The sequence below is a fragment of the Apostichopus japonicus genome, chromosome 23 (genome assembly GCF_037975245.1).
Source record: "Apostichopus japonicus isolate 1M-3 chromosome 23, ASM3797524v1, whole genome shotgun sequence".
Taxonomy (NCBI): Eukaryota; Metazoa; Echinodermata; class Holothuroidea; order Aspidochirotida; family Stichopodidae; genus Apostichopus; species Apostichopus japonicus.
In genome coordinates this window covers 16009183-16023047 of record NC_092583.1, presented here as the reverse complement: position 1 = coordinate 16023047, position 13865 = coordinate 16009183, and the positions used below count along the sequence as shown (strand labels likewise).

Below are 13865 nucleotides of genomic sequence, written 5' to 3'. Positions count from 1 at the left end.
TACTCCACCCCCCCTCCCTCCTCTCTCTCAAATTCATTATATCTACATAATCAACATAACCTGTTGATAGCAATATCAGTGAAAAGGCCAGACAACACCCCTTCATGGGGGAAACTTACAGTTATGGGTAGTTGAGTGAATTGTCTATTACCCTTAGTATATTAATGGCTAATTTACCAGGTATCCAAGTATTTTGGGTTCGAAATATGTTATATTTACATGCTAACTTTACTGACAAAATGGTTTAGTAAATCAATCGGGTGAATAGACCCCTTGTTCCAAAAGTAAACTAGAAAATCGTCTGAAAAGTAAAATCTACAGGGTCATGATTGATGTAGCTTGAACAAATGACAGACTCGTACAATTGTGTTTGTAACTTCATCAGTGGATTACAAAATACCAAGGGTAAAGGTTAATAATGGTTTTACACTTCCTAAAGATCGGATGTTCAAGAGCTGTGAGACATGAACTGCGACGCAAACAGTAGTTCTACAAACATTTCCGGAGACTTTTAAATATCGACAGTTACTTTAAGCCTTAATTACGATCCATCAGAACATCTCATGCCTGACGTACCGTCGACAGCATTTAAAAACAAAAATCTAAAAATATCACTGTCTGTAAAGGACCAAGATTCTGCATTTTAAAATACAAAATCAGGTGTCACCATTTTGCATGAAGTTTTATATTTAGCACATAATAAGACAAAGATCAACTATAAAAATTGTCTTTAGAGAAGATGCTTTTAAGTTGTATAGCTGTTAAAGACAGAAACTTCATCATAAACAGGTCGCAAATCTGCTCTTCTTGACGTTCAAGAGGCTTTCACGTACCATACAAACCAAAGGATCCAAATTTGACTGCTAATGCAAAAAGGGAAGGCAGAGCTACCCAACAAAAACCCAAACTGAAGAGGGAAGGAAGGAAACATTCCATGGGAAGATACCATCTACAATAAACAAAATACAATATGCTCCAATAGCATCAATCACAGCTGGTTATCATCACAGCTGGTTATCATCTGAAACTCTTAGACATCGGAAATAATGGATATTCGGTTGAAGCTTTTGTTTGTTATTTAAATACTGACGACGTGTGTAATGTTGCGAAGGCAAAAGAAAGATACCAAACATTGAAATGGACTATGTTGAACTGTTCCTTACAGCCTCCTCACGGCAAGTGACATTAATGTGACATATGCACCTTACATCATTATGGCATAAAGCCCCTAAAAAAAAAAAGAATTACAACTGCAATACTACTCTCACATGTAGGCATATTTTTCTCTTCAAGGGCAGTGTGACATGATTGGTGCCTGATTGTAAAAAAATGAAACAAATATTTTATGGCCCTACTCGAAACTTGGACTTCCTCTCTCGGTTTGCTAAGCTTATCCCTCCTCCTGGGTTCATCAGGGATCAGCTTTAGGCCTCTCTTGACCAGGGTGGAGATGTTGCTATCCTCACAGGCTACCATCGCTCTCGTTGGCTTGAAGTTGCATGTCGAGGCTGACTCGAGGACTACCAGTGGGGGATATATCACTCATACCCAAAGCCCCATCATCAGCTGTGAGAAGATAAGATGAGAAGTTGAGATACTGATACATACTTTTGCCACAGATCACAAAGAATTCACCATTTGTGAACTCCCCCCCCCTTCATCCCCCTCCTCTACCACCAGTGTACACAGTTTCAGCTTCTTGTGGTTGCTATTATCTATTACAACAAGATAATTTGCCATTGAGTTTAAAGCATCTTCCTATAACACTGTTGAATTGCCCTCCTTAAAGCAGCTTTTTCTAGCTGATTCCTACTTTTACCAAGTTTTTCAAGGATGCTGTTCACAATAAGCTTGCACTAAACAAAGATGCCCAACCTAATTTTGTTTTTTTTAAATTTGTATGAACTTTCTCATACCAATCGCTGTGTCTATTGAGACACCATCAAGTGTAATGATTTTGATATTTTCTGAATTTTTACATTTTTTGATAGCATATAAACTTTGACTAGTAACTGCAATGTCAGTGGAATTTTGTATTGACACAGAAATGAAGGTTTATGTCACATGTTGCTTTAAGTCCTTATTTCATGATCAAATCAATCCTTAGGCTTCCTGCAAGTGCCCCTGTCCTAAGTTTTTGCCTTCCGACTTGCCTTCATAAGTCTCCTCATCGAGGTCTTGGGAGCTATTGTCATCGTCTGGGAGGTAGTGTTTATCCAGGGCTTCCTTCACTGGACTCATAGATCCTTTGGGGTCCAAGTCATGGGCCCATGAGAAACTGGCAAGGGCCAAATGAGTTTGGCCTAGCTTATTGTAAACCTGAAAATATTAAAACAACATAATTATTACACAAACTGAGATTTGATTTGTAACAGTCAAAAAGTTGATTTTCAATACCAAGTAAAATATTCTTTGATCCACAGATAATCCCAATGCAGTTATACAGATTCTCTTCTCGGCATGGTTCTAGCGTGTGCCTAGATTTCAGCCAGTTATACAGTCTTCAAAATGCTTGCTACTTAAGTAAAGGGGTATCGAACAAAATTATTTGAGAAAAGTTGGATAGAACCATTTACATAATGGCTGATTGAATACTTAAAAGCTCCAACTCAGAAACTGACCCTATTGTCTCAGTTGTGCATAGTTAAGAAAACTCCCAAATATACAAGAGTCACCTTTGACCTCCCTTATTGCCACCATGAGGGCATTTGCATGGGAAGAGACACCTTCCCCTCCAAATCAACCCTCTGTGAGACTTTTAAGCCAAACAGTTTTTCTTTTCTCTCTTTTTCTTGTGTGTGGTAATTTCACAGCAACTTAAAGAGAGGTACTTTTTGGGGGCAACCACAGACTAACCTTCAACAAATGAAATTTGACAGAATCAATTTCAAAATATTTGCACTGTTATTAAATTTTCACTAGAGGTCATCCTAGCCATAAGGAGGGTCATTGTGACATCTTGTTGTAACCATGGCTACCCACAGGGAGTCCCATGGTTTAGGACATACATATACTTACTTTGCCCATCAGGAAGTAAATCATGGATTCATTAGGAGTAATCTGTTTCAATTCATTCAGTTCTTGCAAGGCCTCCTGGAAGGGTGAAAATAGCAGACGATTAAAGCCTCTTAGACTCATTTTATTTCAAATAATCGGAAGAAACCTTTGGAATAACATGCAAAATGAGCAAATCAGACATTTCAAAAAGTAATGGACTCTTGGTTCATCGACTTGAAACTATTCAAACTTCTGAATTGCATTGGTATAGTATAGTATACGTGTCAGTGGTGTACATAAATAGACTGTTATTTTCAGTAGGGTAAAGCAGTGGTTAAAGCGGTTCCAACACTAGTACTAACGGTTTCATCACCCCAAGCCATACTGTATCTGGAACCTGTGGTGTTGGTGGTGAATGTATGTACATGTCCCTAATTGTTATTGTGGTTTTTACGTAAACCGGTGCATAAAACAAGGACATTAAACCCATAGCCTTGAAACAGTCAGGCAAACAAGCACTGCAGGAAATAAAAAAACAGCTTCTTTACATCACTGTATGTCTAGTTGAATATTCCATTATATGGCATATATGAAAATGACCTTACTAACTAGGCTACATTTGGCTCGCACCAGGGAACTGTTACAACTCCCTGTTCACAGCCAGGCTCCTACACAACAACAGTAGCTGCCTTCCCAGAAAACAGGAGGACTTTTGGACAGTATATTTTCCTTGCATCGTTAGTCAAGATCTTACATAAAAATACCTCCAAGTCCCTATATGGAAAACTAAGGAAGATCTGATACTTAAATTATGTGCCAACTATTATGAGTAATATTTCACATATTTTGGTTTAAAATCTAGTTACAGGCAAATCACAAAACAGGTGTTTTTTACACCATTACAATTGAACAAAGAAATATTGCATTGCCTATAACACTTTACAGAACCTGTCCTTTAGTAGTGCATAAACAAAGCACTCAGTAGAATCAATGACGACGTGTCAACTTATTCCTCATCTAGGGAAACTGGTCAAAATATTGATTGCAAAAATTTTGGTGTTACAGAGTCAATTGTACCACCTTTCTAGTACAGGAATTATTCCGCTAAATATATATACATGTATGGTAATGAATAAGCAGATTGGGGTGTGTATGTATCTATCAGCAACCTGACCAATACAGTACAACAGCACCAATCATGAAGAGGGAATTATGTCAGGATAATTGCAAAGATTGTTGATGCCAGTTTAGATGCACGGTTTACCCTGCAGTTGATGCGCATCTTTCACAGAGAGAGAGAGAGGAGACAGTTTAACAACGGAGAAAAGAAACGAACAACTCACAATCTGGACATGAATCTTGCCCAAATGACAAGGCAATGGCGCAAACCGCTGTTTGGTTTGATTTTATTGACAATAGCTGTAGTGGTGATATTTCAGGTGATACTCTCAAACCATCATCCTCAACCAAGAAGGAGGACGAAGGCAAAAAAGCATCTGCATATGCAGTATGTGTGGTACAACCCACTGACTCCGCAGGAGAACGAATTTGTCAGGAATGCTGTCGGCAAAACCATCGACAGCCGTTTACTACCACCGATAAAACAATTACTGTTGAAGAGGCTGCGACGTGCTCAATCGACCAGAGGGTTGAATGGAACCCTTCCAGCAACTGTAGTGAAGAAGATCCTACATGAGGAAGGGATAAAGAGTAGACTGCCTGACGTGATCATGATCGGAGCAAAGAAAACTGGCACAAATGCTCTTAAATTCTACCTAGAATTTCATCCCCAGCTGTGCGTGACTGGCAATGAGGTTCACTACTACGACAGGCACGACCAATACGATGTCCAATGGTACAAGTCCCGTCTGCGTATTCCCAAAAAGGGCCAACTGGTACTTGAGAAGACTCCTAAATATTTTGTGACCAAGTCGGCGCCTAGCGATATAAAGAGAGAACTCGCCAGTAACATTAAATTCATCCTCAGTGTTCGGGATCCCGTAGAGCGCCTAATATCGGACTTTCGATTCACGACGATTTTGGAAACGAAGAAAACGTGGCGACGTAAACAGAGTGCAGAATCCCAGGCCAAGCTGCTGATTTCTGAAATAATGACGGCGGAGTCGGCCATCAACAGCAGCCATCCATTCGTCTACACCAGCGACTATGCCTTGCACTTTAAGGAATGGTTGAAGTATTTCAAGCCCGGTCAATTTTTGATCATCGAAAATAGCGAGATGAAAGCTAATGTGGTGGAGACGCTTCACTCCGTCGAGAGGTTTCTCGGCATCGATCACTTATACACGAGAGATGTGTTTGCTGCCGATGGGATGAGTGTTAAAGTAGGCAAGAATAATATAACAGCTAAGAATACCAAAGACCCCAAGTTACCTTATCCTGCTGTGAGCAAAGAGGTCAATAAAGTGCTCAGAGATTACTATCGACCTAAAAATTTAGAATTTGAGCGCCTTGCAGGAAGGTCTTTCCCTTGGTCTACCCTTTAAAGATAGGTAGGCCTTTTTAATTTGTAGGCAATGGCCATAAAAAGAAGGCAGTGCAATTAAGTGAAGCTCAATGAATGAAGTAGTGAGTCGTTTGAGTGATCAAGATTTTCAAATAAAGAGGTCTGATATATCTACAGGCCGTAATAGCCATTCGGCTAATCAACTTACTACATTCTGTGTTGCACAAAGTACAGTAAATTAACTCATTGTCTTTTTGATGTGCCTGAGGGGAATTTTTAAGTTACAGATTTTGTGTTCAGGGTTCCTATACTCCTCTTACCAGTTCGAATATGGTTGGAAGCTATTCGACACTATATTTAATACTTTAATGACCTGCCAGTCAATGAATGATATGTGCATGGAATCATTTATCTTGTTTTTTTTTCGGAAGGACTATTCACAGTGTTGATGGAGGCAATTTTAAGAGGACATGCAGTCACCACTGTGGTATCATTTAGTAATAAGGCTCTCCAGAATTTTGTGAAGATCTAGGCATTTTCAAGTCATTCCTAATGTGTGTGATCTGTACTGTAGACAGATCTCTGAATCAAAATAACGCCATCGCACGAAAGCGATCACATACAAGCAAACACGCCGCATGAAAGTGCATACAGAAGCACTGGCCAGTTGAATAGGTCGACATGTGTGGTTTGGTCAGACAAACAATAACCTACATGATTAGAAAACACAATTAGTCAAGGTGGTTAAAACTAGTGCAAAGTTTGACTTAAAACTTATGCAAAATATGTTTCAAAAGATCTCTTCTTCAATAATTACAGACTAATTTGTATACACTATTGTATATAATAGCATATAATGTATATAATGTTTACAGTACTACTAGGTCTGCATTCAGATATTGCAACTTGTGTGTGAACTTTCGTATAACTACCAGATATGAACCAATGTGATGATGACAACGAGCACTGACTGTTGATTGGACATGGCTGAAGGGGGCACTCCTTGAGGCCTCAACAGGGACAACAAAAGGGAACGTACTACTTGTGACCTAGATAACAGGTTTTCATGGGCATTGATAATATTGTGACAGCAGATATTTACCTCAGACCGAGAAATTCCTATCACAAATAATTATGGTATGATGTTGTTATCAAATGTTATAACTTTCTCCAATTGTGTTATACTTTAATTTTATGAGATGCAATGGTCCTGCAAAGAGCTTCTCCTGACCCATTACTTTTTCTTTTTTTCTGCCTTTTTTTTCAAAATAGTACAATGCACTGTTATTAATGACAAGATCACTTCAACTATTTCAAAACTACTTTTTCCTTATTAAAATATTAAGATAATATCATTTAAGTAAATAAGTATCTTAATTTAATTATCTGTACAGTCTGGTCTTCCATTACAGTTGTATTTGATCATCAAAAAATATTAATAAAACGCTGCAATTTTAATAACTCCGCGTAACTAATGTACACTGGTATGTACTTAACTCTAACGGGTTTGACAAGCTGTTCAAAGTACACTGTTAACATGGTGACAAGTTGAAATCATTCCATTTTACACTGCTCTATAAAGTCATTCAACTGTTTTTAAAGCAGTTTTCTGGGTTGAATTTGATCATTTTTTAATTTTTTTTTAAGGCAAATTGATACTTAATTCCTATTTTGTAAGAATTGTTGTCTTTAACTCTATTATTTGAAGTAAAAACCGACAAGTTCATGAACTATATTGTGGTATGCATATCATTTCAAATACTTTACAGTAGTTAAAGTAGCCAATTCTTTTTGGTTTTTTTTTTAACATATTAAGTAATACCATTGACAGAACTGTCTGGGGCAATAAACTACATTGTACATACAAATGTCTAAGTCTTTGTTAATCTTCATTTTCTTTCTTAAAGTGTCCTAAGATTTGTTGACAATATTGATCAAATAATCAATATTTTTTATCAAGTTTTAACCGTTGTAACCTTCAAGTGATCAGGGTTTTTATTGTGTTTTAATACAAGCTGTCTGAACTACTGACTTCAAATGACCTATAACCTCCAAACTAAGCAAGTTTAATCAAGAGTTTACCTTTGGCGGTATCATACATAGAGGGTCTTCACACTTTGACTTCTGGATGTCTCCATATAACCTTTGACCTCTCCATACACTATGGTGCTGTACTATCTACATATGAAGTTCTTCCAAGTTTGGCTTTGAGATTTATCACTCTTACTTACAATGAATTTCAGACTGAACTCGGTTGACCTCAAAAGACATTAGTCCATCAAAGTAATAAGGTTCATTTACTCACTAAGTTGTATCTCCTGTGCAGACCAACTGTGTCATTTATCCACCAGTGTTTACAAACCAATGCAGAAGAAACAACTACACATACTGTACACATCTTAACCTATTTAATCTCAAGCTGTTTCTCCCACCACCATACCACTACAGTCCATCCAACATGCAATGATAAGTTGCCACCACATGTCACACTCCTAGTACAACAATTCTCTCTCTCTGAGCACATTTATATTTACATAATGTACATAAAAACAATCAGCCATATCCCTGTATATTTACCCACAAGAGTAATATCCTCATCCATAATGCTACAGTAAAGTACTGTTTTAATACATGGAATTCATTTCAACCACCACTGTGTATCAGTGACCTTGTAATATAGCATGATCATTGGTGTATATATGGAGGTTAGAGGTGGTAGTGTTACAAGCATTCACTAGTTTTCACACACAGTTCCTGACAAGCGCATGCTGCTAACAGGGGAAGCGTGGCAGATGTCGGTGAGTAGTAGTTTGAAGTTTTCACTCATATCGTCAAAGAAACTTGAAAGCTAGGTAACGTTATAATGTACTGGTAACTGTTCATGCTGGCTCACATAGTACTACTATGTGAACTATACTGTAGGTTTGAGTAGTAGTCTCCTTTGATTTATTACTGACCTGTATACAAATTCTCTTTACGATGCTCCAAATTCTTATCAAAATTCTTTATAAAAAAAAAGTTAGAAAATTTCAAGACTATTGACTTGTTGGAATTTTCTCATTACAGGTAATTTGAGAAAAAAACTTCAATCAGTCAAATTTTATGAAGTACATTTAGAGCAATTACAATATATGGAGTCATAGATAAAGTCTTTAAGATTCTCTTACGAGTTTACAAGGGAAATTTTCGGGAAATTAAATTTTTTATTTCAATTTGCCATCACAACAATTTTTTACATGCTGCAATTGATACTACTACAGTAGTTGTTAATTACTAGCTACTGGACAGTTTTATGGCTGGGGAGAGGGGATGTGAGGATGGGGAAATAAGGGGGGGTAGGGAAGGTGGGAGAGGACCGTAATTGTCTGGGATCTTTTTAGGACTTATTGAAACGATTTAAGAGATTGTATAACTTATTCGATCTCTACTGGTTTTTTTTTTTTGAAAGACATGTATAAAGTTTTCATGTTTATTCTCAAACAGTGCAATAAAATATTAGAAACTAAATTACACATAGCAAAGAATTAATTGAAGTAATCTTACAAAGTTTATGTGAAACTACGGTACACTAAAATGCAAAATGCTAATTAGGAATTAAGACAGATATTTATAGATACTTTGTACTCAACAATATAAATTGGAACTTGATATCAACCCTCAAATACTACACTCAACAATTAAAATTTGTTGATATCAACAGCTACTTCTCCTTCAGCTACTTCTACAGCTATTTCTCTGATTACAGATTCTACTTCTCCTTCAAGATTAAATTATGATTTGTGAACCTTTATCAAATTAAGCTCATTTAAAACAAACAGACGAAGAGAAAATTTACAAATCTAATTGGTTCGGTATGTAACAGAGGCAAATATCAAGAATGCGACAAGAATGGACTCCCTACCTGTACTTAGTACAGAAAATATAATGATCAATATTTAAGTAAATCGTCATGGTAATAAAGCAAAATCTAAAGGACAGCACTGGAAACACACAGCAGCCTTGGACTGCCATTTGTAAACTTGTGAAAGCGTGTCAGTAGTACTCTAGGCAATTCAAACTTAAAGGTTATTTGTTTCCGTCTTAGAGATCAACTTTTCGAATAACAAAACAAGTCAGAACGATTTCGTATCTTCCATGAAAACAGATTGTACATCAGATATTTGGCTTCTAATTTGTTGTGATCTCCTTATTTACAACAAACTTTCAGAGAATAGGAATGTGTAAATTTCTTTTTATGATATGTACAGAACTATAATATAAACTTTGAGAGAGGAAAACAACAAGGTAAAAGAATGAATTAAAAAATTAATCATATGGAAAACACTGCATCCCAAGTACTTTAATTCAAACATCTATTCTATCATGTGAATGGTAGACTGCTGTTACAACTATTGCAGGTATCTGTAATGTTTTGCCAAGGTCTGAAGATAATAAGGTCGAAATATGAATATCTATTATAATCAATTCAAAAGTGATGGATATCTATGGAAGATACTTTAACTTCATTGCTTGGAGAACCAATTACATAGATACCTTTTAAGTGACTGTATAAGAAATGGTGGTAGGACCTAAATTCCTTTCAATTTTTTTAAAATTTCTAAAGCAAACAACTGCCACATACATAGGCAGGTTTGTTAGCTTGGTTTTGCTAATATTCAATACTTCATAACTTTTTAATGAAACTTCATCAAGTTGAGTTTCAACTCATTCATTTATATTTCAAACAAGCTCAAATTAGGGCAATTACACACGAAGGTGGACATGATCACTAGACTACCCTATTTTCAAAACTGTCCTAGATGTTTATAAATTTTGAGTATCAAATTAAAGCTTAAAGACAAGTGTGAAGTTTTCAGATGTAAAATTTGTATCTAAATATGTTGATGTTTATACACTTTTTATGCAAGATTATTTTGCCTAAATAAGCTTTTGCAATGTGTGTTTGTTATACTTATTCATTTACAACTTTAGAGAATCTCACTGTACTTCTGATTAAGTTAATGTAAACAAGAAAGAAATATCAAATCCCCAGTAATGGTTTGTTAATATTCAAAACATACACTCAAAACTTGACCCATTTTCTCTTTCAATACTTAGTTTGTGTTTGTGCACATTGAAGTTTTTTTCCAGAGCATAGAAATTTACATTGACATACTTCTTATTTCATGAAGTATGTCTCACATTTGCCATTTGTGACCCACATTGATCAATGATGTAAACATTTGTGCCTCTGTATAATTGTACATACACTTATAAAACATAAACTTGATCTATTTCTCCTCGAATACTTAATCTGTGTTTGTGCACATTAATCCACAATATAATAAACATGGACATTTTTCCAGAGCGTAGAAAAGTACATTTAAACACTTCTTATTGTACCCATATCATGAAATGAGCGTTAGGTCATACTGTTTCCGTCACGCTGTTACCATTCTATTATTTTGTTTATAGTATCATATTTACCATTAATCATGTTTTTTTACCTAAAATTTCACTGGAATATTACAGCTGCTAGACTATTAAATGCATTCAAAGTACTAAAACATCAAATGATTATTAGGCTAGCAGCATTTTAGCATTTTATAAACAAGAAAAAATCCATGTCGTTTTAGCATCACGCTGTTATCCCATTATTAAATAGTCATAATTCCTACATTTTCAGGGAACTTTGAACAAACACAAAATTCTGTGGATTAATGTTGTTTTTATTTACAGTGAACTTTTGCTCTGGTTAACCTTATAAACTTGAAGTGTAAAAATTCCTTCCAAACTAACTGTGGAAATTGTCCATCCGAAAATGTTTTCACTCAAATGCTTCTTTTGCTTATTATAATCATTGTTGTTGAGTCTTCCTTGAAGATGTGTTACATATGGAATGTTTTTTACCCCTGAGTTTCTTTATTATTTCAGGTGCCAATGCATTCTGCAGTCATAGAGCTCAAAATTTGTTTAGTGAATAATACAACCCAGCAGATAAAAGACTTATCTCATGTTCAAGGACATTTCAACTATAACAGCTCAATCGTTTGGCAATAAAATGATGCCCTATACATGTGGTCCTGACCCTGGGTAGCGTGTGGCATATATTTATTTCAACATTTGACACAATCAATGTGTGCCATCTGAAGAAGACATCATTTAAGGCAGCTCTTTGAGTTCATTTGGATTAAGTTTTGAGTCTGCTACTTGATACTAAAATCCCCAAACAATGTTGTAGTTCGGTAATTTTTCTCAGTTGAGATTATTTCTTAAAACTGAAGCAAAAAGTCAAACATTTTTGATGATTTCTAATTTGCTGTTTTTATTCATTATTAGAAACAGTAATGTGAAAAAGTATTGGGCCACAAATTGTTGCTCAAAAAAGACAACAGAATCTTTGGATAACATCCTCATTAACCTTAGGTTTTTTTGTCTTTTTGAAAAAAAAGAAGCTCTGTGAGGGAGTGGCTTGATTAAATTCTCAATTGCAATCTAATTTGGAATTTTTGATAATGAAATAGCTGATCAATTGTGATGTCTTCTTGCAAAGAGAGCACTTTCACCCAGACTTGCATACTTTCATCACCCAGACTTGTAGACTTGCTTCACCCAGACTTGCAGAATTTCACCACCCAGACTTGCAGACTTGCATCACCCAGACTTGCAGACTTGCTTCACCCAGACTTGTAGACTTTCATCACCCAGACTTGCAGAATTTCACCACCCAGACTTGTAAACTTGCATCACCCGGACTTGTAGACTTTCATCACCCAGACTTGTAGAATTTCACCACCCAGACTTGTATCACCCAGACTTGCAGACTTGCATCACCCAGACTTGCATCACCCAGACTTGTAGACTTGCATCACCCAGACCTGTAGACTTCCATCACCCAGACTTGCATCACCCAGACTTGCAGACTTGAATCACCCAGACTTGTAGACTTTCATCACCCAGACTTGCATACTTGTATCACCCAGACTTGCATCACCCAGACTTGTAGACTTGCATCACCCGGACTTGTAGACTTTCATCACCCGGACTTGTAGACTTTCATCACCCAGACTTGTAGAATTTCACCACCCAGACTTGTATCACCCAGACTTGCATCACCCAGACTTGCAAACTTGCATCACCCAGACTTGCATCACCCAGACTTGCATCACCCAGACTTGCATACTTGCATCACCCAGACTTGTAGACTTTCATCACCCAGACTTGCATACTTGTATCACCCAGACCTGTAGACTTGCATCACCCAGACTTGCAGACTTGCATCACCCAGACTTGCAGACTTGCATCACCCAGACTTTCATCACCCAGACTTGCAGACTTGCTTCACCCAGACTTGCAGACTTGCATCTCCCAGACTTTCAGACCCTCCCAGGACTTCCCTTTGACCAAACTTAGAAACCGCTCACATAATTTGATGGGAAGCAACTTCATCACATTGCAAAATCAACAAACACTAAATGATCAGTTGATTAATTATCACTTTTGAATAACTTGTTAATCATTTTATTCATCTTTTAATTAATGCAGGAAAACGGAGAGCTTAATCTGGATGATGTCAACAGATCCTGGTGAAGTTATGTTGACCTCAGCATTAGGTCTATAATAAAGACTAGTTTGGGTCATGTATGTATGTGTGTATGTACCCTGAACCACATATCTACCAAGTAATGCATCTGGAGATAATGTGAACCAGACCACATTACAGTATACATACAGGATCCAGTCCACTGAGGTAAACACACACCCAAGGGAAATTGTCAGCCTGCAAAGCAAGGATGACAAGCCTATGCTTCCGTTGGACACAAGACAGGATGTACATACATGGTACACACTTGTGATAGCCATGGTACAGGCAACAGTACAATCCTCTCTGATAGTTGGCTTTTTCACTGGATAAGTTTTGAACCAACTTGTCCTGCTTTCAACATTTATGGAGATAATTTATCCTCAAGAAGCAGAATCTGTTTGCACCTTGGATGCCTTAAAGTGGTGCAATACGCAGAGATAACCTGTGATGCAAATAGAACTGGCCGCGTCTCCTCGTCAGGAAATGGCAGTTCATAGGAAAAACTGTATTCAATTACTTGTGATTGCTTCACTAGCATTATGCAATATTTTATTATTTTCCTACAGAAAGCATACGATAGTACGATTAAAAACATCTCCCGATTTGCTCCTCGTTAGAGAAACCTCCCCTGTGACCTCTACTACGACCGCTAGTCGTTTAAATTTACATATCGAGAGGAATCATCTCTTGAATGAAAGTGATGCACTGTTTCTAAGAAAGTCGATAGGAGCACGGACAGAGCTGCGACTGAAGCGGATCGCTCGAGAGAACATCGTCAGGCAGCTGCGGGACCTGCAACGCAATGCTAGCTTTGAAGGAGCGATCCCAGTCGATATTTCT

The 13865-nt window shown here is 37.0% G+C and overlaps 2 protein-coding genes across 2 annotated transcripts in view; one reads left to right on the top strand and one right to left on the bottom strand.

The window, feature by feature from the left end:
- Positions 1-1074: 1074 nt before the first annotated feature.
- LOC139964448 (cell division cycle protein 27 homolog) overlaps positions 1075-13865 on the bottom strand; it is a 34111-nt gene continuing 21320 nt past the window's right edge. Inside the window, exons 18-20 of the mRNA XM_071966011.1 lie at positions 3019-3093; positions 2154-2319; positions 1075-1566 (exon numbers count right to left, since the gene is read on the bottom strand). Coding sequence (XP_071822112.1) covers positions 1463-1566; positions 2154-2319; positions 3019-3093 — 345 coding nt within the window. The 3' untranslated portion in view covers positions 1075-1462. The remainder of the gene's footprint in view (positions 1567-2153; positions 2320-3018; positions 3094-13865) is intronic.
- Positions 3101-13643, top strand: LOC139964450 (heparan sulfate glucosamine 3-O-sulfotransferase 5-like). Its single transcript, XM_071966014.1, has 2 exons — positions 3101-8259; positions 12986-13643. Exon 1 carries the CDS (start codon positions 4272-4274, stop codon positions 5499-5501), a length of 1230 nt encoding a protein of 409 aa, XP_071822115.1. The 5' UTR covers positions 3101-4271; the 3' UTR covers positions 5502-8259; positions 12986-13643.